This window comes from Parasteatoda tepidariorum, chromosome 11, assembly GCF_982258835.1.
Source record: "Parasteatoda tepidariorum strain Cologne lab strain chromosome 11, Ptep-v5.0, whole genome shotgun sequence".
NCBI classification, from domain to species: Eukaryota; Metazoa; Arthropoda; class Arachnida; order Araneae; family Theridiidae; genus Parasteatoda; species Parasteatoda tepidariorum.
In genome coordinates this window covers 12,816,318-12,838,626 of record NC_141765.1, presented here as the reverse complement: position 1 = coordinate 12,838,626, position 22,309 = coordinate 12,816,318, and the positions used below count along the sequence as shown (strand labels likewise).

The 22,309-nt window shown below is 27.8% G+C and overlaps 1 protein-coding gene across 1 annotated transcript in view; it reads left to right on the top strand.

Annotated features, from left to right (window-relative positions):
* LOC107448394 (protocadherin-like wing polarity protein stan) overlaps positions 1–22,309 on the top strand; it is a 102,581-nt gene that overhangs the window by 66,523 nt on the left and 13,749 nt on the right. Inside the window, exons 22-31 of the mRNA XM_043042940.3 lie at positions 296–404; positions 1,451–1,621; positions 2,437–2,560; positions 4,451–4,669; positions 4,762–4,915; positions 12,807–12,873; positions 13,951–14,017; positions 14,547–14,626; positions 15,962–16,130; positions 20,047–20,130. Of these exons, the coding sequence (XP_042898874.2) occupies positions 296–404; positions 1,451–1,621; positions 2,437–2,560; positions 4,451–4,669; positions 4,762–4,915; positions 12,807–12,873; positions 13,951–14,017; positions 14,547–14,626; positions 15,962–16,130; positions 20,047–20,130 (1,244 nt within the window). The remainder of the gene's footprint in view (positions 1–295; positions 405–1,450; positions 1,622–2,436; positions 2,561–4,450; positions 4,670–4,761; positions 4,916–12,806; positions 12,874–13,950; positions 14,018–14,546; positions 14,627–15,961; positions 16,131–20,046; positions 20,131–22,309) is intronic.

The following is a 22,309-nucleotide window of genomic DNA, read 5'->3' as shown; positions in this document are numbered from 1 at the left end:
TTCATCTTCAAATAAACTCTTTTTAGATAAAACTAATTTTTGGATATTTCTATGTCCATTATTTTGACAGAAAGCGTTTCTTTGGTAGAAAAAATATTTATAGTTCATTTTTTTAAATTTTTGCAATGTTGGAACTGTTAAGGGTTGCCATTACAGAACACCCTGCCAGTGGAGACTTGAACAAAAAGGATTAATTTTAGTATGAAATAAATTTATCAGTATTTGTTTAAACCTTCATCTTTATACTAAATACCTTAGCTATATGATATTCTAAATTGAATTGAAAATATTCTAGAGGCTGCAAATTTGTTAACTGGTTCTTCGAAACAAGTTACAGTTCTTGGATATGTAATTTATTCAACTGTTGGACAGTTTCTACCACCTTTGTTTGACAACACTGTAATGTAAGTATTTATTTTTAAATTATATTGTACATTTGTATTTTGTTAAATACTGATGTACTTATACTGAAAGAAAACCTAAAGAAAGGTGCAAATTTTTTAATTGTTATTTTTATCCATGCTATTTTTACCTATATTGATTACCCTGAGAGATTGTACAGCTCACATTAATGATTAAAAGAAAACGTTTATATTTTTAATATATTTTTTAATACATTATTTTTTGCATAAATTTTAATAAATTTGTAATAAATTGTAAAAAAATTCTTATCCCAATTTTTTTCTCTTATAATAAGAAACTGAACCCTGGAATGATCTTTTTTCTGACTCAAATTAATCAAAAATGAGTTAAGTGTTACCATGTCTAAAGAAAGTGTCAATTATCAATCATTACTATTGAAGATGTCTTGAAGTGAATTGATTTGACTGATGTGATAAAAGATTTTGTTTTTCAAAACTCCCAGAAAATATTGTCACCCTCAATTTTCTTATATAAATCTGTTTCAGTTTTTATTAAAAAAAGGTTTTGTTCCATTGCCATAATGTTAAGCTTTAGTGACTTTTTATATGAAAGGTGTTAAATGCTATTCTAGTAGCTACAGTTTGAAAAATAAAAACCAGTAACTTGAATAATGTTCCAAATGAAGATCAGATTTTTATGTACTTGTTGCAGATTGCAAGGTACAAGGCACCCATTTAATAATTTAGGTTAATCACCGATGTAGAATTAGTTACAAGAACATATAATTTTTTAAATAATGTAATTTTTTTCTGTTTGTGAATGAAAAAAATATTTGAAGAATTCATGTTTTTACCTAGTCAATATATGTAGAATATATAAAAAGAATACTTATTGTTCCTCACTTCTTTTTTTGCAAATGACGAAATTTAAAAATTTGACAATATAAATGATAGTTATATAAAAGAATAAGACTAAAATAAAATTTTTCTTTGAGAAATCTTATTTTATTTTTAATGCATTCCTACATTCAGAGTTTTTTTTATAACTGAGAACCCAATAAACTTTTTGATTAAATGCTTTGTTTCAGGTACCATGGCATTCCTCTTGGTATAAACTCTCCTGTCCTAACTGTAGTTGTTCAGTCAGTCAATTCTTCTAACATGGAAAAAAATTTGAATGAAGATACAAGGTTACGATTTAAAATATATAACTCTACAGGAAGAAATCCTCAGTGTGTATTTTGGAATTTTCTTGAAAAGTAAGTTTTTTTCTACACTTTTAACTAAATATCAGTAATAAGGCGATAAATAATTTAGACCTTGTTCAAAATAAGCTTATTTCTTGACAAAACTAAATACATTTCATTTTCAGACGAACATTGACCCAACTCAAATCAAGGTAAAATAAAAATATAATTTTACATAATAGCAGTAGATCACTAACAGTTGAATTTTGGCTTGGCCATTTTTAAAAATGGGCAAAGAGCCTTGATTTGTTATTAGGCCTTGAAAAGCTGTGAGTCTGATTGCACGTTTTTCTTAAATTCATATCCTAACCAATCTATTGAATAGTGTGTACGAGGGAGAAGGAGATAAAATATTAAGAAAAATTAGCTCTAGAATATGCATTTGTGCCATACTTCACATAGATCATCATATATTACATATGGAATTATACTTCAGAATTTTTTTTTTCATAATTACTAAAATATTTTTTCTTAATTAAAATAAATTTTTGATATTTACAGAAATACTTTTTCATTCTGGCTCTTGTTTAGTGATTCTAATGAAAAGCAGAAGTTTTTGTTAATTTATTCCTTTTTATATATTTTTAGTTGGACTTTTTACAAGGTAAAGGCATTGAATTAAAAAAATTATGGCTTTACACACTTATAATTCAAGTCAGTAAAGGGGTAAAAAGGATTTAGAATTATTTTGTATTTGAATAGTATCTAAATAAAGAAACTTTGAATAATGTTCTGTGTGTGAAATATATTAAGATATCTCAAAAAATGATTTAACTATATTTTACATTTCGTGCTTCACTACTACATTCTTCTTTATTTTATTTCAGTCGAGGACATTGGTCTAGTGATGGATGTGATGTGGAACTCCATGCTTCAGAAAATTTATATGTGAATTGTAGTTGTAAACATCTTAGTACTTTTGCTGTGATAATGGAAAAAAGTCATGAAGAAGTTAGTTTTATTTTTGATATTTAAATAATCATTTGATCAATTAAAATTGAAATGCGTACTAATTAACAGAGTTTTATTAAATTGAATTGTGTGGTCAACTATAACAAGTAATAATATTAACAATATAAGTTCAATTCATATATTTCATTAAACTTCATCAATAAGTTCATTGTTATCCATGCTCCAACTTAAAATAAAAAGTGTATAACTTGTTTAATTAATTAATTATGTTTAATAATTCAATCATGTTGAACTAATTAATTTGCCATCAAAACAAATTAATTAATTAATTGAAATAACTAAAATTGTTCCATATTTTTAATATGAAGGATTAACATTAAATACATAAAAAATTGATAACACAAATACATATGCATAAAAGAAATAAAATACATTCTGTGAAAAATTTTCATAGAAATTTTTCAAAATCAATATTATACATTAATATCATTTTTATCTCCCCTAGATACATTTTTATCTCCCCTAGACACCTGATCTCATCTAGTCTTCAAGTGTGCCAAGACGCAGTGTTGGCACCAATATTCTGCCCTCATTGAAATTTACGAAATTTCAACTAAGTAGAAATGAATACAATTAACATAGTTACTTATTAAAAACTTCATTCCCTTTAAAACATACAAAAATTGTTCTTATAAGTTGGTTGTTCTTGTCCCCTAAAATTTGTCTATGTCCCAGGTTTTCCGATTTTTAAATTTTTTTTTTATGAAAATAAAAATTCTATTAGCATAGTTATTTTTAAATAATACATAATATTCAATTGATACACATAACATGGTCTCAATTTGGTTGATCATATGATAGTAAATACTGCTTTTAAATATTATAAGTATTTTATCCGTAAAAGGTCTTATATGTGAGATTCTTTCTCCACATAACTTGTTCTCTCATAATTTGTCTTTGTCCCAGGGTTTGTGGCTTTTTATTTTTTTTAAATTTAAATTATAAAAATTAAACGTTTGTTTAGAGTTTTTAATAAAATTTAAAAAATCCAAATTATTTGATTTAAATGAATTTTTCTTTATTTAAATTGTTTTTCTATATTTTTTAAATATTTTAAGAACTTAGGTTTATAATTAGTTAAGTTTTATAGGCATTGTTATAGTCGAAATATTATTAAAAATTAATCATAACAATGAATTCAAATTTTAATATTGTGTCAAAATTTTTTTTATAGTAATGCAAATACATGTACAATTATTGAAAATGGAAAATAAATGTATTATTTCAGGTTATTATTTCGGTCTGATAACAATAAAAAAAAAGCAATTTAAAATTTTTTTTTCGCATGTTTGTTTTAAACATTTGAAATAAAATAGTGTTGATTTATGTAAGAAGATATTTCAATATTTTATTAGCGAATAACTGAATTTACTCATTTATTAAAAAAAACAACAAAAGAAAAAACAATCTCATTAAAAAACAGGGTATTCAGAATTCATCTGAAGAAAAAACTTTTTATTACACCATTTTTAGATGATTTCCTTTTAATATTGTAAATGCTTTAAGATTCAGAAATAAACTTGGAATATTAAAATGAAATGTGGTTTGAAAGATTGCTTTTAAAGAGTAAGAATCAGTAGGATTTTCGCTATCATAATTTTTTTTTGCAAAAATTCGTATTTAACAATAACTTTTTTCAGATGCTAAAGTATACTATTTTCTTTTTCAATTATTTTGTTTTGTTGGAGGAGGAGGGTGAATCCTTTATAAACTTACTCTGGCTTTAATATTTTGAAATTTTTCCTTTCACTCTACTGCAAGATATAAAAAAATTATTTTTGCCTAAACATGATAGTATGCAATTTATTAATGCGTAATGAGAGAAATTTAACAGTTTAAATTTAAATATTTTTTTTGATTTTCTTTCAGTTTCTTCTTACTGAATCAATGTTACAAAATGTAGTTTCATACATGGCAATCATAATGTCTCTTGTCCTGCTGGCTAGTACTATAATAGTATTTTGCTTGCTTAGAGGTTCTCAGACCAACAGTAACACAATTCATATTTGCTTAGTTTTCACCATATTTACTGCTGAGCTTATCTTCCTTATTGCACTGAAATCAAGACATTCTCTTGTGTATCATCAGGTATGTTGTCAAAAGAATTTAATAACTGATATAACTATACAATAATAGAAATTTTTAGAATTTATCATGTTGCTTTTTATTCATTATTTCAGTTTCCCTGCAAGATGATTGCCATACTTTTGCATTTCCTGTTTCTTTCTATTTTTTCATGGCTTTTAGTTGAAGCAATTCATATTTTTAGAATGATGACAAATCTGTGTGATATTAATCATGGTCCTATGCATTGTTACTTTTCAATGGGATTTGGTATGAAATAGTTTTAATTTCTTCTTATAAAAAATAAAATGTAAAATATTTTTTTAAAATTTTTTTTTCTTTTCTTTTCTTCAAATAAATAATTTTGTTGCATTATAAATGCATGACAAATTAACATGTCTAAGGAATATTATACTAGGTTGAGTCATAAACAACTCTTACATTGAAAGCATGTTAGTTTGATTATATATATGAAGAGCTCAGTGGAAGAACCGGGTAAGTGACACTTTAGTGAATTTGAGTAAATGAGCGCTAAAGATTATGCGTTCCTCCTTCTTGTTTTTTCATTCAATCGTTATGTTTTTAGTATATTTCTTGGGGGGGGGGGTCTGTTTATTTGATTCTAACTCTTTTATAAAATAAGATTTTGATGATTTATGTGTGTAGCATTTACTTGGTTTCCTGGATGAATTTTAGTGTTTTTCATTGATTACAATTTTGTTTGAAAAGATAAAATAAATATTCATATAGCTAGGCTTATATTCATAGAATAAAATTTTAGCAACTGTAATTTGAAACAAATGGGTAACAAATTTTCTCCAGCCTTGTTAGTCCGAAAACGAATAAAAAACTATTCAGAGGGAGCATGAACTCAATTTTCGCATAGATGTTTCACCAGTATGTGTCGCTTTAATTGGTGAGAATTCAATTTTTTAAGTTAAAAACGTATTCTTTTAAATAGCACTGATTGTGATCAAAATGTTATGTCATTTTGTTACATCTAAAGGTATTTCTGAAATTAAATACAAATATTTTTATTAGTTTAAATACAAAAAATATCTAGGAAAGACGTTCAAAAAGAATGTTGAAAGGCAAATTTTTTTTCAATTTTTCATTACAAATATTGCAGTTTTATGCAAAAATAACACATTTCAATTTATAAAAATTTTTATAAAACAATTCTGTTTTTTTTTTCTCTTGATAAATTATGTCTTCATGATTAGTTATGCGATTCTCATTTTTCATAATTTAGGTTACCATTTTACAAATTTCAGCCATTAAACAGCAATCCACTTAGTGAATATTTATCTTTTTTATTTTAAACTTCTTAACCTTGAATCTAGAAGATGAGAGAACATCTGTTTAAATGCTGAATGAGTTAGTTTATATTGTTGTACATAGATGGCATCCCAAATGCTGACATAGATGGCAACAGTGTTGTCCTTAATATAACCTCTTATCTATAATAAAATATTTAGTCCAGTTTCAGCCTTTATCCAGGTATGTTGCTTTATTTCTTGTGACCTCCATGCTTAAATTATTGGATTAAGTCTTTAGGTTATGGGCCCAGAATGGTCCAAGAAATGTATAGCTAACATTTATTAAGTTTAATATATTTATTTTTAAATTCTTGCTAAACTTTAGAATTAAAGATAGATAAATTATGGTAGCATGTGTTAACACATGGTTAGGCCTAAATGCTTAACACATAAATAGGACTGGGCGATATTAGAAATTATATATCGTGATATATCGTCAGTTTTGCATCGCGATATAGCGATGTATCGCGATATAGCATTTTTGAATTTCATTTACTTTAAGGCACAGAAAGTCAGATTTCTATCAAGACTTCATACGCATATTGATTTAAATCAATTTATAAATTTGAAAATATATATGTTTTGCTAAAGAAAGATATTAAATAAATTGACTAAGATGTACAAATCTTACTTAAAATATTTATTGAAAAAATGTGTGTAGATACAGAATGAAATATTTGCACTTCTTTATCGTTTATAAGGTATAAGCAGTCTTAATTTAAGTTAACCCCTAAAACACCCTTAATGAAAAAAAATATTGTTATTAAACAAAAGCTGATTTTAAAATTTCAAAATATATTTTAATTAAAATAAAAGTTAGATTGACTAAAAGCCTAAGTTAAAAATTAAAAATGTTCGAATTTTAAACTAAAAAGTAAACATAAGATTTGTAATAATTTCTTAAAATTTTCGTTCTCTGAAAGATTTCTCAGTTTAAAAATAAAAAGGGAATTTATAAAGATATCTAGCTGAAATTATTGAAAGAAAATTTAAAAAATTAAAAAAAAGTTTGTTAAGAAATTCATTATACACTTAAAACAAAGTGTTAAAAATATTTTTTTTTTTTTTTAAAAAAAGAAACTTTTTTCAACAAATCAATATTTGCTTGTACTATTATGCGTAAATAATTACAGAATTATTAAATTCGATCGTAATGTTCAAATTCTTAATGAAGAAGTAAACACAAGTTTTGTTATATTTTCTAAAAATGATCACGCAAATAACAAAAGATTTCTTAGTTTAAAAATAAAAAAATAAATAAAAGTGAAATTTATCAATATATTTACCCAACAGCATAGGAACAAAATTTAAAAAATAAGTTCGTTAAAAAATTATTTGTATGCTTAAAACAAAGAGCTAAATAAATTTTAGAAAAAAAATGCTTCTTAAACACTATTTTTATTATTATTTCATATAAATAATTAAATTAAATAAAATAATGACCGAATTATGAACAAAAACAAAGTAAGGCAAAGTTTCTTAATTAAATTCTTAAAAATAAAAACAAAAGAATTGTGATATTCGGTAATATATTTAGCTAATTAACTAATAATATAAAACAAAAATTAAAAAAAAATAATGATTTTACTCTCTAATAAAACGAAGTAGTAATTGATAAAAAAAAAAAAAAAAAGAAATGAATAAAATTCGCAAACTTTTCAAATTCTTTTGAACAAATAAAGTTTATTGACTTATGTCCAAAAAATAAGTTTTGTTTTAACTTTATTTCTAAAAATAAAAACAACTCAAGATTTATAAATTTAAAATCAGTAATAGAAGCCCATTAAATTATTAGAAGTTTTATCCGAAAGGTTTTTAATAAATTAAAAGAAAGTAAAAAAATGACCTAACAAATTTATTTACTTTGTAATTTAATTCCTTATGGGTGCCTTAAATTAGATTTCCGATAATTTTCACATTTAAAATTATAAAAAAAGTTTTGTCAGAAAATAAATAAAAAACTTGCCTAATTAATGAAGAAACTTTTCTTTATAAATTCTTTTCAATAATAGATTGCGTTCAGAACAAGGTTACGACGGTGATCACGAAGTTAATCCCATTGAAAATAATCTACAAGAAACGATTTCAAATCGCGAAGGTGCGAAAACGAACATGTGATATAACGATATAAGGTCTCAAAAGTGATTCTGATTCTACCGCTCATCAGTCAAGGCCGTCTCAACATAACGAAACAATATCGTCTTCCACAGCACGAGTTGGCATCGGAACGTAAGAAAAAGTCCTTGCGTGTATCGCTATATCGTTATATCGTCTTCTTCACTCGACGGCTTAAATCAGATTTCTGATGCATCGCTTGGAATGAAAGTTGCTGTATCGGTTTGCCGATATAGGCGTTAAATCGATATGTCGCGATATATCGATTTATAGCCCAGTCCTACACATAAATAAATGTTGTTGTTTTTCTTCTTTTAAACTTTGTAACTAATTTAATTTAACTATGTTTTAATAGAAAATTTATTATTTTATAGTTATATTTTTAATAGTTTAATTTAAAGTTAACAAAAAAAAATAATCATGCCAGGAGGAGAAGGTTCTTTTAGCCATAAGAAATTAACTGGGAGGGCAAATTATGCTGATTGGAAGTTTGCCATGAGAATGCACTTAATCAAAAGAGATTTATGGGATTACGTTGAAGGGAAAAAGGAAGATGCAGCTTTAGATGCCGGAGCTTTGATATACATAGTTGAAGGGGTTAGTGAACCAATTTTTAATGATCTGAGGGACTTATCTAGTGGCAAAGAAGCATGGGAAGTATTATCAAGAACTTATGATGATAAAAGAATAACTAGAAAAGTGTCTGTAATTAAAAAATTGGTTAACACTAAGTATTCAGATTATAAAGACATGTGTGACTACCTTCATAAAGTAATTTCAGCATATCAGCAATTAAAATCAACAGGAGTTAAAGCAGATGAGGAATTAATAGCTGGAATAATTTTAGCTGACTTACCTGATAGATTTGAACCCCTTATTATGGCTTTGAAAAATTGTGGGGAAGAGATAACTGTAGATAGCGTTAAAACTAGATTAATGTCTGAGGATGATAAACCTAATTCTGATGGATTTTAGATTGAGCTTTTCTTAATGAGAAATTTAAAGGCAGTAATAAGTTTAAGAGGAAATACTTCAAATGTAATTTGTTTGGGCATAAAAGTATAGATAGTCTAAGACCCCCACGCCAGAAAAATGGGTATGATAAATTTTACAAAAAGGTTAATGTAAAGCCTACTTCTACTAAGACTCTTATGAAGGAAAAAGCTTATGTAGCAGGTATCTATGTCGCAAATTCTAATCCAAATCCTAACGTTTGGTACATGGATTCTTGTGCTTTGTTTCATATGACCCCATATAAAGAATTGATAACAGATTACAAAACTGTAAGTATTGGTCAAATTAAAACAGGCAGCTCTGTTATAGAAGTTGAGGGGGAAGGGAGTGTTAGTTTTCTTTTATCTAGAAATGGGCAGAAAGTAAAAGTAACTTTTAATAATGTATTGCATGTTCCAAAGCTTGCTATCTATTAAGTATTTGAACAAAACTTTTGGGATGGTTACTACCTTTACAGGGGAAAGATGTTTTGTTTATAAGGGTGATAATTTAGTAGCTAGTGGAACAAGTGTAAGCGATAGATTATATTCTTTAGATATTCATAATGATGTGGCTTTAATTACTGCTCAAAACTCATCAAATGAAATATTGCATAAGAAAATAGGTCATTTAAGTGAAGGAGGGATGGTTAGATTGCAAGATATGGTTGAGGGTTTCTCTTTTAATGGGAAAATTAATGATTGTATACCATGCATTAAAGGTAAAATGCATAAGCAACTATTTCCTAAGGGTAAGGCTAAACGAGCAAAAGAATTGGTAGGCTTAGTGCATAGTGACTTCTGTGGACACACGAGTGTTTCATCAATAGGGGGTTCTTGGTACTTTATAAGTTTCATAGATGATTTGTCAAGAATGACTTTTGTTTATTTTATGAAGAATAAATTTGAAGCTCTTGGAAAATTCAAAGACTTTCAGACATATGGAGAAAGACAAACTGGCAAACCTATTAAGGTTTTACGCTCTGATAATGGGACGGAGTATGTTAATAATGAAATGGATAGTTTTCTAGCTTCCAAAGGGATTCAGAATCAAAAGTCTATCCCTTATACACCAGAGCAAATGGGGGTTGCAGAACGCAACAACAGAACACTCGTTGAGCAAGCTCGGTCTATGTTGGTGGATGCCTACCTTGGCCAGGAATATTGGGCTGAAGCAGTTGAAACAGCAGCTCATTGTGAAAATATATCTCCAACCATTGCAGTTACAGGCATGACACCTTTTGAGAAATGGAGTGGTGAAAAGCCAAACTTGAAATACTTAAGCGTGTTTGGGTGTTGGGCTATTGTTCATATTCCCAAACAGAAGCATTCAAAATGGGATGTGAAAGCTAGAGAGTTAATGTTTGTTGGGGATTGTAAGGATAGGAAGGGCTATCATCTAATTGATCCAACTAATTGTAATATTGTTGTAGCCCGAGATGTACATTTTTTGGAGCATGATATGTATCATGACAATAACAGTGACAAAAGCTCACCAGAGTTCAGTGATGACTCTTTATTCAGTGGGAGCACTGTTGATTTTGACAACACATCAGATAAACTCTAAAATGATGATAATGTTAGCAGGAGTAATAATGAATTAAATTTCCAAAAGGATATTAACACAGGTCAGGATTACATTAATGGCTTAAATAGAGGAGATTTTGTAAATAATGATGAGAGTAATAATATAACTGTTGATAATGATATGCCAAAATTGACACCTATAGGGAGAACAGTTAAACTTCCTGTTCGTTATCAAAATTTTGATACCAATGGTATGTCAACTTGCAAATGCCAAATTTAGATTCTATTTACTTTGCCAATGCTTTAGTGGCAATAAATGAACTTCTCTCTGAACCTAATACTATTGATGAGGCACTCAATGGTAGTAATGCCAGGCATTGGAGAGAATCTTTATGTGAAGCAATAGCGGACTACATTAAAAACAAAACTTGGGACATAGTAAATAAGCCTAAAAAATAAAAACATTGTTGGTTGCAAATGGGTATTCAAAATAAAACATAATGTTAATGGTGATATTGAAAGGTACAAAACCCGTTTAGTAGCTAAAGGTTTCTCCCAGATCGAAAGAATAGATTATACAGAAATGTTTTCCCCTAGTTCGTTATGTAACATTAAGAGTTTTGTTGACTTATGCAGCTATTTATGATTGGGAAATTGATCAAATGGATGCTGTTATGGCTTTTGTTCAAGGGACACTAAATGAAGAAATATACATGAAAATTCCAGATGGGTTTAGTGAATATTACGAACGAAATTAAATAAGTAAAAATTTAGTGAAGAAACAACAAAGTAAAAGATTTGAAATGAAAGATTTAGGTGAAGCCAATTATTGTTTAGGGATTAAAATAGAACAGAATAGATGAAAAGGGTCCATTAACCTAAATCAAACCCAATTTGGCAATGAAGGTGGTTCCAATAAGGCACAATCATATGATGAACGTTTTAATAAAGAACAATCAGATGAAGAAGCAAAGGCTTCAGGCTCTGACAGAGAAGACGTGTGCCACGAGATGACCGTGAAACTGATGATGAAGGAGGAGAAGAAGGTGGCAAAAGACGAAAACGTAAGAAAAATAGAGAATCCAAGCAAAAGAAACAGATAGAAGATGGCCTTACTGCCAAGCAAAGGAGCAGAATCATTTCTAAAGCAACTATTTCATCAAGTGAGGAGTCTGACAGTGGAAAAGAAAAGTCTAAAAGAAAAAGGAAAGCAAGGGCTAGTGATATTAGTCAAAATGATGAAGACAGTGGACCTAAAAAGAGGAAAATTGCTTCTGATAGTGGAAGTGAAGATTCTGCCAGTGGTAATGCAACATCTAACAGAGGAAAAGGAGCAAGTGATGGCAGTCAGAGTGGTGAAGACAGACCAACCAAGAGCAGAAAAATTGTTTCAGAAAGTGATGAAGGTAGTGAACCTAAAAAGAGGAGAATTACATCCGATAATAGTCAAAGTGAAGAAGTTTTAATTTTGTGGTACTTTCAGGTGCTATATAATGCATATTTATTGTCAAAATTGATTTCGAAAATTTTATATATCTGTAGTTTTTCAGAAAAACCTGTTACATTAATTTAAAAGAAAATTTGACATCAAATTTTTTGAATTTTTTTTTTCAAAAAATTCTTCCAATTAATTGGAGTATGTAATTGCAAATTCATTAATTAATTGCTAATTAATTAATTAACCAATTAATTACAAATTAATTGGAGTATGAGACAATTACAATAACTAATAGTCTGCATTGAAGTAATAAAATACCGATTTTTCTATATATTGAATTATTTTTTATCTCTCACGGGACCTTCTATGGGTCGAAACGAATGTTGCCCCCTAAAATTATTCCTCATAAGGCATGCATCCCACTAGTTTATTTCAAAATTGGCGAGTCACGCTTCCCTAGTTTCTCTTGTTAGCCTGTTCTTGCACTAAGCTCTTCATATTTATATATACCGATGATTGTTTTAAATATTTTACTTTTATGATCATAATAAAATAAGGAGCTTTTGATTGTCGAACATCCTATTTATGTGTAGAATGAACAAAAATGATTTTAATCTTATTATTGACAATTTTTAAATTACATTACGAAATAAGCTCCAACCAGCTGCTTAATATTTATATATATTCTGTTTTAACTGCCATATAAAATCGTTTCAAAACATATTTTAGAGTATTTCAGTAATATTTTCACATTTATTTTTATTTTCCAGGTGGACCTGCTCTAATAGTTGGATTATCTGTTGGTGTGAGTGTTGATCAATACGGAAATCATTTCTTGTAAGTTCATAAACTTGCTTACTAGTACAGTATAGGGTTGTACCAAATAATAGGTTTCTGCTCTATGACTAGCTTTAAACATTTAGTTACGCTGATAAACTGGTTAAATAATTTCTTTTTCCACTGATATATTAAATTGAATATCAATAAATAGTAATTTAAAATTAAATAATTGAATTAATACAAAACTATGAGTTAAAAGCTGTATTATATTTTGCAAAAGAGTATCAAGCAATCCTATTCTGTTACAATTGTAAAATCAGCAGATATTTTCGAATATTTTATTTTGTTTCAAATGAATAGCTACTAATAATAAATTAATGAGATAAAAGCTCTATAACTATTATTAGGGTTTCTATACTTTCTTATAAATTGCAAAGCAATTCCATGTTTACTTCTTTCACAATTGAAATTAAAATTTACTTATTAATGCACCGAAACTAAAAAAGTTAGAAATATTTTTCCATTATTATATCATAGTTTCAATGATACCTGAGATTTCAATTAGATGTAAGATAACTAATAATAACAATAAAAGAAAATAAAGCCAGATTATTAAAGAATATTTGCTTAGAAATCATTCGTATAATTTTTGTAATAATATTACTTATACTATTTTATTTTTGAACAGTATTATTTTGAATAATATAGCTGCATATAATATTCTGAAACCATCTAAGAATTTGCCACATGCTTCTTTTTAGGAAACTTTAAAAATAAAAAAAAGTACACACAAAAAAGAACTTTTTTTTTAGATGATTTCCTTATATTTCAAGTAAATACATCATTTGTGCCTGTTTTTTTATGCATGAGGAAATATTTAATTATAAGCTTAAGATAAAATAAATTTTCATTATCATTGAAAACATATTAATAATGAATTTTTAATGACATATGCTAATGAAAAGAAAATATTTAGTTGCTGAATACCAAACAGTTGTAATTACTAGGTAAACCAAATAACCTGCTGGCCGAGTTTCTGTTATTTAAGAAAAACCATCACTGTTCTGGCCATCCTTAATTTTGCATTTCATTGTCTTATAGAATATATTTGTAATAGTAATATATCTATTATAGTTGCTGGCTTTCTGTCCATGAAAATGTTGTATGGAGCTTAGTTGGACCAATATGCATTATTGTTATAGTAAGTAGATTATTGAGAATTGGATAAAAAAATTGTATCTTTTTCTTAAATATAATTTTATAAGCTTATAAGTAAAAATAGCTTACAAATACCTTCAAAATATTAGTTTTTATTTAACAATTGGTGTAAGGATGCTACATTTTTAGAAATTTTGAAACTTGTCATTCAAACTTTTCAAAACATAGCTTTGTATTTAAAAAATGGACTAAAATAGATAAAATAATGAGTTATTTTTGTTTTTGTCTCGTTTGAACTTCGCAAAACATGGTTTTTTATTTAAAAAATAAAAATTAGATGAAATAAAGATTTTAGTAATTTTGAAAATTGTCTATCAAGTTTCTTTAAAATATTGTTTTGTATCTAACATTAGATCAAATTAAATAAAAGATTAAAGTGTTTTCCTTTATAAATTTTTTATATTTCATTCAAATTAGATCAAAATATAGTTTTCTATTTAAAAATATTTTTCACTTAAAACTATTCATAATTTTAATTTTTTTTTTTTTAAATCAATAAATTTTTGTTTCAGCTGACATTAATAGTTTTTCTATCAGCTTTAAAATCAAGTTTGCACTGCAAAGATTCAATAACCGATTTTGGAAATCTTAAGTAAGTATATTTAATTAAGCTTATCCAATAAATTTAATATAATTCCATTTAGATTGAATTGTCTTATTAATCCTCTTCAGCTTTGTGATTCGCTTTAGGATCTTTTTTGGTATGTCTGTATACTTTGTAATCCAATACTTTAATACTTTTTTCTATTCATGCCTGCAGTATATTCTCTAAAATTTGCAGAGCTTGGGATTTTAAATCATTAACTTGTGTGCTTTTTGAAGTGTATGGAAATGGCAGAAGAAATGCATCATGTAGTATAAAAAAGCTTGCAAACAATTGATTATAATTATAAAATGATTATGTTTATGTGGTTTAGATTTGTATATTAAGTTTGTTGAAAATGATTGTTTTTGAAATTTTTTGATTTCTTCTTTTTGTTCTTATTAAATTTATTTTCATTTCATTGACACATTATTTAATTTCATTTGACTGAGAAACTTTCAATCACTTCCATTTTAATGAATGAGAAATCGTTAGCAAGCTCAAAATTGCATGGTGAGATTTTTAAATTACTTGAATATTAAACGTGATTTTTATATCACGTCAACAAAAGTTGAAACACAGTGAAATTCATTAATTATTTTAATGCAAATTATGAAATAAAACTCCCAAATCTTGTTAGTAAGTATCACAATAAGAATAAGTAATGCAACTATTCCAGGGTAATAAATTCAGATAGTTAAACTATGTATGGTAAAGTTTTCTGAGATCTTGCCTCTAAAAAGCCTTTAGGATCTCAAGCCAGAGAATACCCACTACCCCATTGGCTGAATAATAATGAAAAGGATTTTAAAATTCGGAGCATTAAAAATTTCTGAAGTGTTGCCGTGGAAAGAAAACAGTAGAAAAGGGTTAGTTTAAACAGCCAAGATAGATGGAAGGCTGTAATTTTTATAAAGAATAAATCATTCTTATGATTGAGTTTAATCTTTATGAATAACTTTTAACGTAAGGAAAAAATCTTAAAAAAGCTGAAATCTTTAGATATTTTCTGACATATGATTGACATTTTAGTGTTAATTTACATTTAGCTCAGTGTTTATCCTTTTCTTCATGTTGGATGCCCATTTAAATTTTTAGTAAAGCTGCTTTAAAGTATAATTCTATTGTTAAAAATAATTAAAATTAAAAAAATAATTTAAAAATATTTAATCGATATAAATTAACTGTTTTTAATTACATAAAAAGTAATTAAAAAATTATTTTTCTTCTCACAAATAAGCTAAACTCTAAACAAATTGCATTAGTTGTTGTATGCAGAGTCTAAAAAATTAGTGGTTAAAGATATAAATTTTAATTTTGATTATGTAATATTTTTTATTTCAGGACCTTGCTTTGGTTAGCTATTATGCTTTTACCTATTCAAGGATCAACTTGGGTACTTGCAATTTTATCTGTAAATGAAACTCATGCTATACTTCAATATGCTTTTGCATTTTTTTGTCTTTTGGAAGGAATTTATATATTCATTGGCTACTGTGTTATTAACAGAAAAGTGAGTTTTATTTTTGTTACTACTTTACTATTCGTATATATATATCGGGTTGTTTGGAAAGTAATTTCATTTTTCCGACAGAGGATTTAATTGTATTTTTTCGAACTCAACTTCGCACTTAAGCCGCATTATCATTATATGTTTTGAGAGCTGATATAGCAAGGCTTGTGTGTGAGGAAGTTCAATTAATTCTACGCAGTAGTTTTTGGTTGGTGCCCTTTTAAATTTGGAGAGCAATAAACAGCATTTTCGTCATATTTTACTTTTTTACTATAGAAAAGGTAAAAATGCTGTTCATGTCAGAAAGAAATTTACAGATGTGTATGAATAAGATGCGTTGACAGTACACCAGTGCCAAAATTGGTTTGCAAAATTTCGATCCGGCAATTTTGATGTCGAAGATGCACCACGTTCTGTAAAGCCCGCTGAAGCTGTTAAAGACACGATAAAGGCATTCGTTGATGTAAATCGGCAAATAACAACTCGTGAGATCGGTGAGAGTTTAAATTTATCAAATTCAACTGTTTATGACCACTTGAAAGGCCTGGGTTTAACCTCGAAGCTCGATATATGGGTTCCCCATGTTCTCACTGAGAGAAAATTGCGTCGTTACATTGACGTCTGTGATTCGCTTCTCAAACGTCACGAAAATGATCCATTTTTGAAGCGCATCATTACTGGGGACGAAAAATGAGTTGTCTAACGCAAGAGAGCATGGAGCAAAAACGATGAACCAGCTCATTTCGAAAGCCAATATCCATCAAAAAAAGATGATGCTGTCTGTTTGGTGGGATTTTAAAGGAATAGTTTTTTTTAGCTTTTACCGGATAACACAACACTTAATTCGGAAGTCTACTGTCGTCAATTGGACAAACTGAATGATGCTCTTCAACAGAAAAGGCCAGAATTAATCAACAGAAAAGGTAACAGTGCTCCATCAAGATAATGCGAGACCTCATACAAGTTTGATCACTCGCCAAAAGCTTTTACAGCTTGTATGGGATGCACTGCAACAACCACCATATTCTCCAGATCTGGAGCCTTTGGATTATCATTTGTTCCGATCACTTCAAAATTTTTTGGACTGTAAAACCTTTACTTCAAATGAAGAGGTCAAAATTCCCCTGGATCAGTTTTTTGCCAGCAAAGACCAAAAATTTTATGTGTGTGGAATCATTCTACTACCAGAAAGATGGCAAAAGGTGTTGGACAAGAATGGCCAATAAATAATTTAATAAAATATTCATTCATTATGCGAAAATTGTCTTTCATTTTCCCACCAAAAAACTAAATTACTTTCCGAACAACCCAATATATATATATGTCACGGCAAAAGACAGCAATCTGTGGTTGTTGACTTTCACCGGTGAGTGTCGACAAACACCAAAAACCTCGGTGAAAGATCGAATATTTCATTTCATTCTTGTACATTCGGACCCTCACTGGTGTATGTCGACAATCACAGATATGCTTTGGTGAATGTCCGGAATATTTATTACATTCGATTTGACATGAATTTATTCGTGGATATAATTACATTTATTCGATATTTTAATCTTACACTGATGTTTTTTTTAAGGTTAAGTGCCACTGCCCAGTATACATTTGCCCGGTATACCCTACACTGATGTTTTTTTAAGGTTTAGTGCCACTGCCTGGTATAAATTTGCCTGGTATACCCTACACTGATGTTTTTTTTAAGGTTAAGTGCCATTGCCTGGTATACCCTACACTGATGTTTTTTTAAGGTTAAGTGCCACTGTCTGCTATGCATTTGCCCGGTATACCCTACACTGATGCTTTTTTAAGGTTAAGTGCCACTGCACGGTATGCATTTGTCCGGTATACCCTACACTGATGTTTTTTTAAGGTCAAGTGCCATTGCCCGGTATATATTTGCCCGATACTCCAAACACTGATGTTTCTTTTAATCTATCGTCAGTAAGTATTAAAATATAGAATAAATATAAATATATCAGATAAATATAATAGTATTAATGAATAAATTAATATAAAATGGGATATAACAAATATTTCGGACATTCACCAAAGTGACTATGTGATTGTTGACATTCACCGGTGAGAGTCAGAAATAGGGGTACTTTGCAAATATTTCGGACATACACTAAGCGACTATGTGTATGTTGACATTCACCGGTGAATGTCGACATTCACCAGATTTCGATGTTTCACCATAACATATATATATATATGATACTGTGAATGACCAAAATATGGAGAAAGTCGACTTTCACTGGTGAATGTCTAAAATATTTGTTTAGCATACTCAATTAATATGGGAAAAAAGGCTAAAATTTTGTGGCACTGAATCGCAGTGCTGTATTGCGAAATGAGAAGTATAGAAAATTACAATTGTGTAAAAAAAGAAAAGAAAAAACGTATTGAGAAATAGACTTTTGTTAATGGATGTATTCGGATGGAAGAGTTTTAAGTTATTTAGATTTTAGCATACAAAACAGAGGAATGTTTAATTTTACATAAAAATAAAATTAAATCTCCAAAATATTTGAAATTTGGTGGCAAGAATATTCTATGCATCTTAATGTAATAAAAATTAACATTTTCAATTAATTTATAAAAATTTTTCACAACATATGCTCAGATGCTTCCAAAAAATTAGAAATAGAAACAGTTCAATAAGTTAACAGTATATTTGTAGAGTGTTGCTAAATTATATGTTGACACCTCTTAGTTTTTTTCTCTTACTATAGAAATAATGAAATATTTTATGTGTTAAAACTGTTTTTCTAGTTTGAAAGGTTATTGCCCAACTTTCAAGAAATGCTACTATTCATGTCACTACAGAATCTAAAATTAATTTAGTGAACTGGAAAAGTTTAAAATATGTTTTTTATTTTAATAACAATTTAAAATTTAAATGTTATATTCTCAAAATAATAATTTAAATGATTTTCTATTATATCACAGTTCATTAAAATGTTTATATTGATTTAGCTATAGTCCTATTTGCACACACAAAAAAAGTAACATTCCAAAATCCTAGTTTTAACATACTCATCTCCACATAAATTACTCTAATCTAGTGATCCAAAATGGCCAACTTGGATAAAAGGTATTATAAGATATCATTTATGATGCAAGAGTAATTCCCTTGGATTAAGGAACTTAAATTATTGAGACTCATATTATCAGGACTCCATTGTATTTTTGAAATTTTTATACTGGAACCCATATTTAAACTTTTTACTCTAATTAATCAAGACTTTATGTAGACATTAATAATATAATTTCCATGAGCTTGATCACAATTCATTAAAAATTTACTTATTATTATTGAGTAAAAATTTTATCAAAGCCACTACCACAAAAGACAAAAACAGTTTCTAGAGAATTAACATAGAAGTTCCCCAATAATTTAGCAACCAGCTATCTTTATGAAAATATATACTTGCTTAAATATCTTTTGAAACATTTAATAATTTTAAATAAATAATTGTTTGGTAATAAGTAAACATGTTATAGCAATATTTGGTTTGATGATTGGTAATAAGTAAACATGTTTAAACAAATTTCTTTAAGTGCTCAAATGCTCATTTTTTATCCAGTCGTAGCTACAAGCTTTTACTATTGTTAGAAAAAAGATTTTATTATTGGTAGTAAAATAATTTTTAAAGTATGAAGAAAAATTCAGCTAATTTTTAAAACATGTAAAAGCATGCTAGCAAACTATTAGATCTTTTATACATACGTTAAAGTAATTGATTTCCTGGTCATTAAAACATTTTTGTTAAAAACTTTAAAAAACAATATTTATATATTAAAACAAATATTGCTTGATGCTTTCTCTAAGAAAAAGTTTTCTCAATGATCATACTAGTTAGAAGCTATGCCTAATGTACAGCCATTGACCTCCATTTACTGTTTTAAATTTTAGGTGCAGCAACAAGTTCGATTTATGTGGTTGCGAGTTTTTAAAAATGAAAAATATCCTGAAGTCAATGGAGTAAAATCTTGCACAGTAAGCTATAATTGCTAAATTTATTAATATATTTTTGTTTCATGAGCAAAGAATTTTTGTTCATTTATTTTGGTATTAAAATTATTTTTTGTTAAATTTAAATGGCTTTAAAAAAGTGATGATTATAATTTTATTTGTTGTATGCAATAATTAATTTGAATAATCTAAAAGAAATCCCTTATTTTTTTTGAGCTTTGTATATGCATGGTATACATTTATAGTCCTCTTATTGATTGATTGATGACCTAGCTTTGAAAAACTAATATGCTGTTTTTAAGAAAAAATAGATTTATTTTGTAAAAATACATTTTTGAGTATCTTTTAGTCATTTTATAATATATTTGTAAATTAGCATGTCTTTAGGTAAGCTCTTTAAAATACGTAGTAGAGTGTTTTTTTCTTGAAAATCTGAAAAGTTTTTTTTATTTATTTATTTTTTTTTTAAATTTTGGACACTTCATGTTCAACATAAAATAATGTCTGTACATTATTTGAAAGTCTTTTTGTAAATGATTTCGTAATACCTAGTTTGGAATAAAATATGCATTTTTAAAAGTGTTATGGTTTTTTTTGTTATTAAAGCTATGTTACAAGAAATAAATTTTTTTTATTAAAATAATATTCTTTGAAGCTTATAAAATCATGGTTGCCATTTGTACCAGACATTCCAATTATATTCTGGATTTTACAAATTTCACTCAGGATCTTAATTTAATAAAAATTTTGCTGATTTTGTATATTTTAGAATTATATTAAACTTCTAAGTGTCCTGAAAATTTTTTAGCAAAATGAATATTTTGTTTGGTTTACTGGTTGTTAAAAATTTTTAATTCATAATTTACTAAATAGCACAATAAAAGATAATTCAATGACAATAAACTAGATTCTTATTCTCAATATAATTGGTTTTATGTTCTAAAAGATTTTAAGTGTGATGAATATTTTCTTATTCTTTATCGGAATAAAGTAAAATTTATTATTTTCCTTATTTTGAAAATAATTTAGTCGTTGCAATTTTCTTTTATTATATTTATCTGATACAAAAAAGAGCATTAGCGTGGGAAAAAAGGGAAAGAAAGAATGTAGAAAATTTAAATTCCCTAATTAACAAGAAAATAGAAACTTGAAAACTTCGCCAAAGAGATAATATACAATATGTTTTCAAAATAAAAAGATAGAATGTTGCTCACTCACATGAAAAAAATTAATTGAGTAAATGTACATTACAAATAATTTACTGCTACATGCCTTGTTTTTTGACATAATTGCCGCTATTGTCAAAGCATTTGTTAAGTCTGGGTACAAGTTTTCGTATTCCATAGTCATCGAACTTTGGTGCCTGTTGTTGAAACCACATTTCAACTTCAATTGTAATCTCATCACCTTTATGAAAGTTTTGCCCTGCAAGATGTTTTTTAGGAAAAGGAATAAGTGAAAATTGCTGGGTGCCAGGTTTGTGCTCTATGGTGGATGATCTAAAGTTTTCCCTTTGAAACTTTTGTAGATTTGAAGCACAGTGTGAGGATGAGTGTTGTTATTCAATAAGCAAACTTTGCTTGTCAGCAAGGCCCTGTGTTATCTCAAAATCTCTCAATTTGCCTCTGCATTAACTGTGGATCTAGTAAGCATGAAGTAAATCAGAAAAATGACTTGTATGTCCCAGAAAGCAGAAGTAGTGATTTTTTTCTGAAATTGAAAATTTAAATTTTTTGTCTCTTGGAGAATTTGTATGGAGCCATTGCATTGATTGTTTGGATTCTGGTGTGTAGATATAAACCCAAGTCTCATCACTTATAACCATGTAATTAAGAAACTTATCACCTGCTTCTGCATTAATGTGTGAAAAAGTTAAGTGCATATTCTGCCCTTTTCTTTTAGTGTTATTTCATTGACAATTTTGGAACCCATCATGCACGCAATTTCTGGTACTCTAAGGTAACAGTCACTGCTTCATAAATAGTTGCCATACACTTCCAGTATGATTTATAGGAAATATTTTAATGTGAGATGCCTGTTTGCTTCAATTGCTTTCTCTGTTCTTTGAAGCATGGCATCAGCAATCACAGATGGTCTACCTGTTCTGATATCATCATGAGCATCAGTCCTATCTTTAAAGAAAGCACAATACCATTTCGTCACATTATATCAATTCATAATGTCTCCATAGAGGGAAAGAATT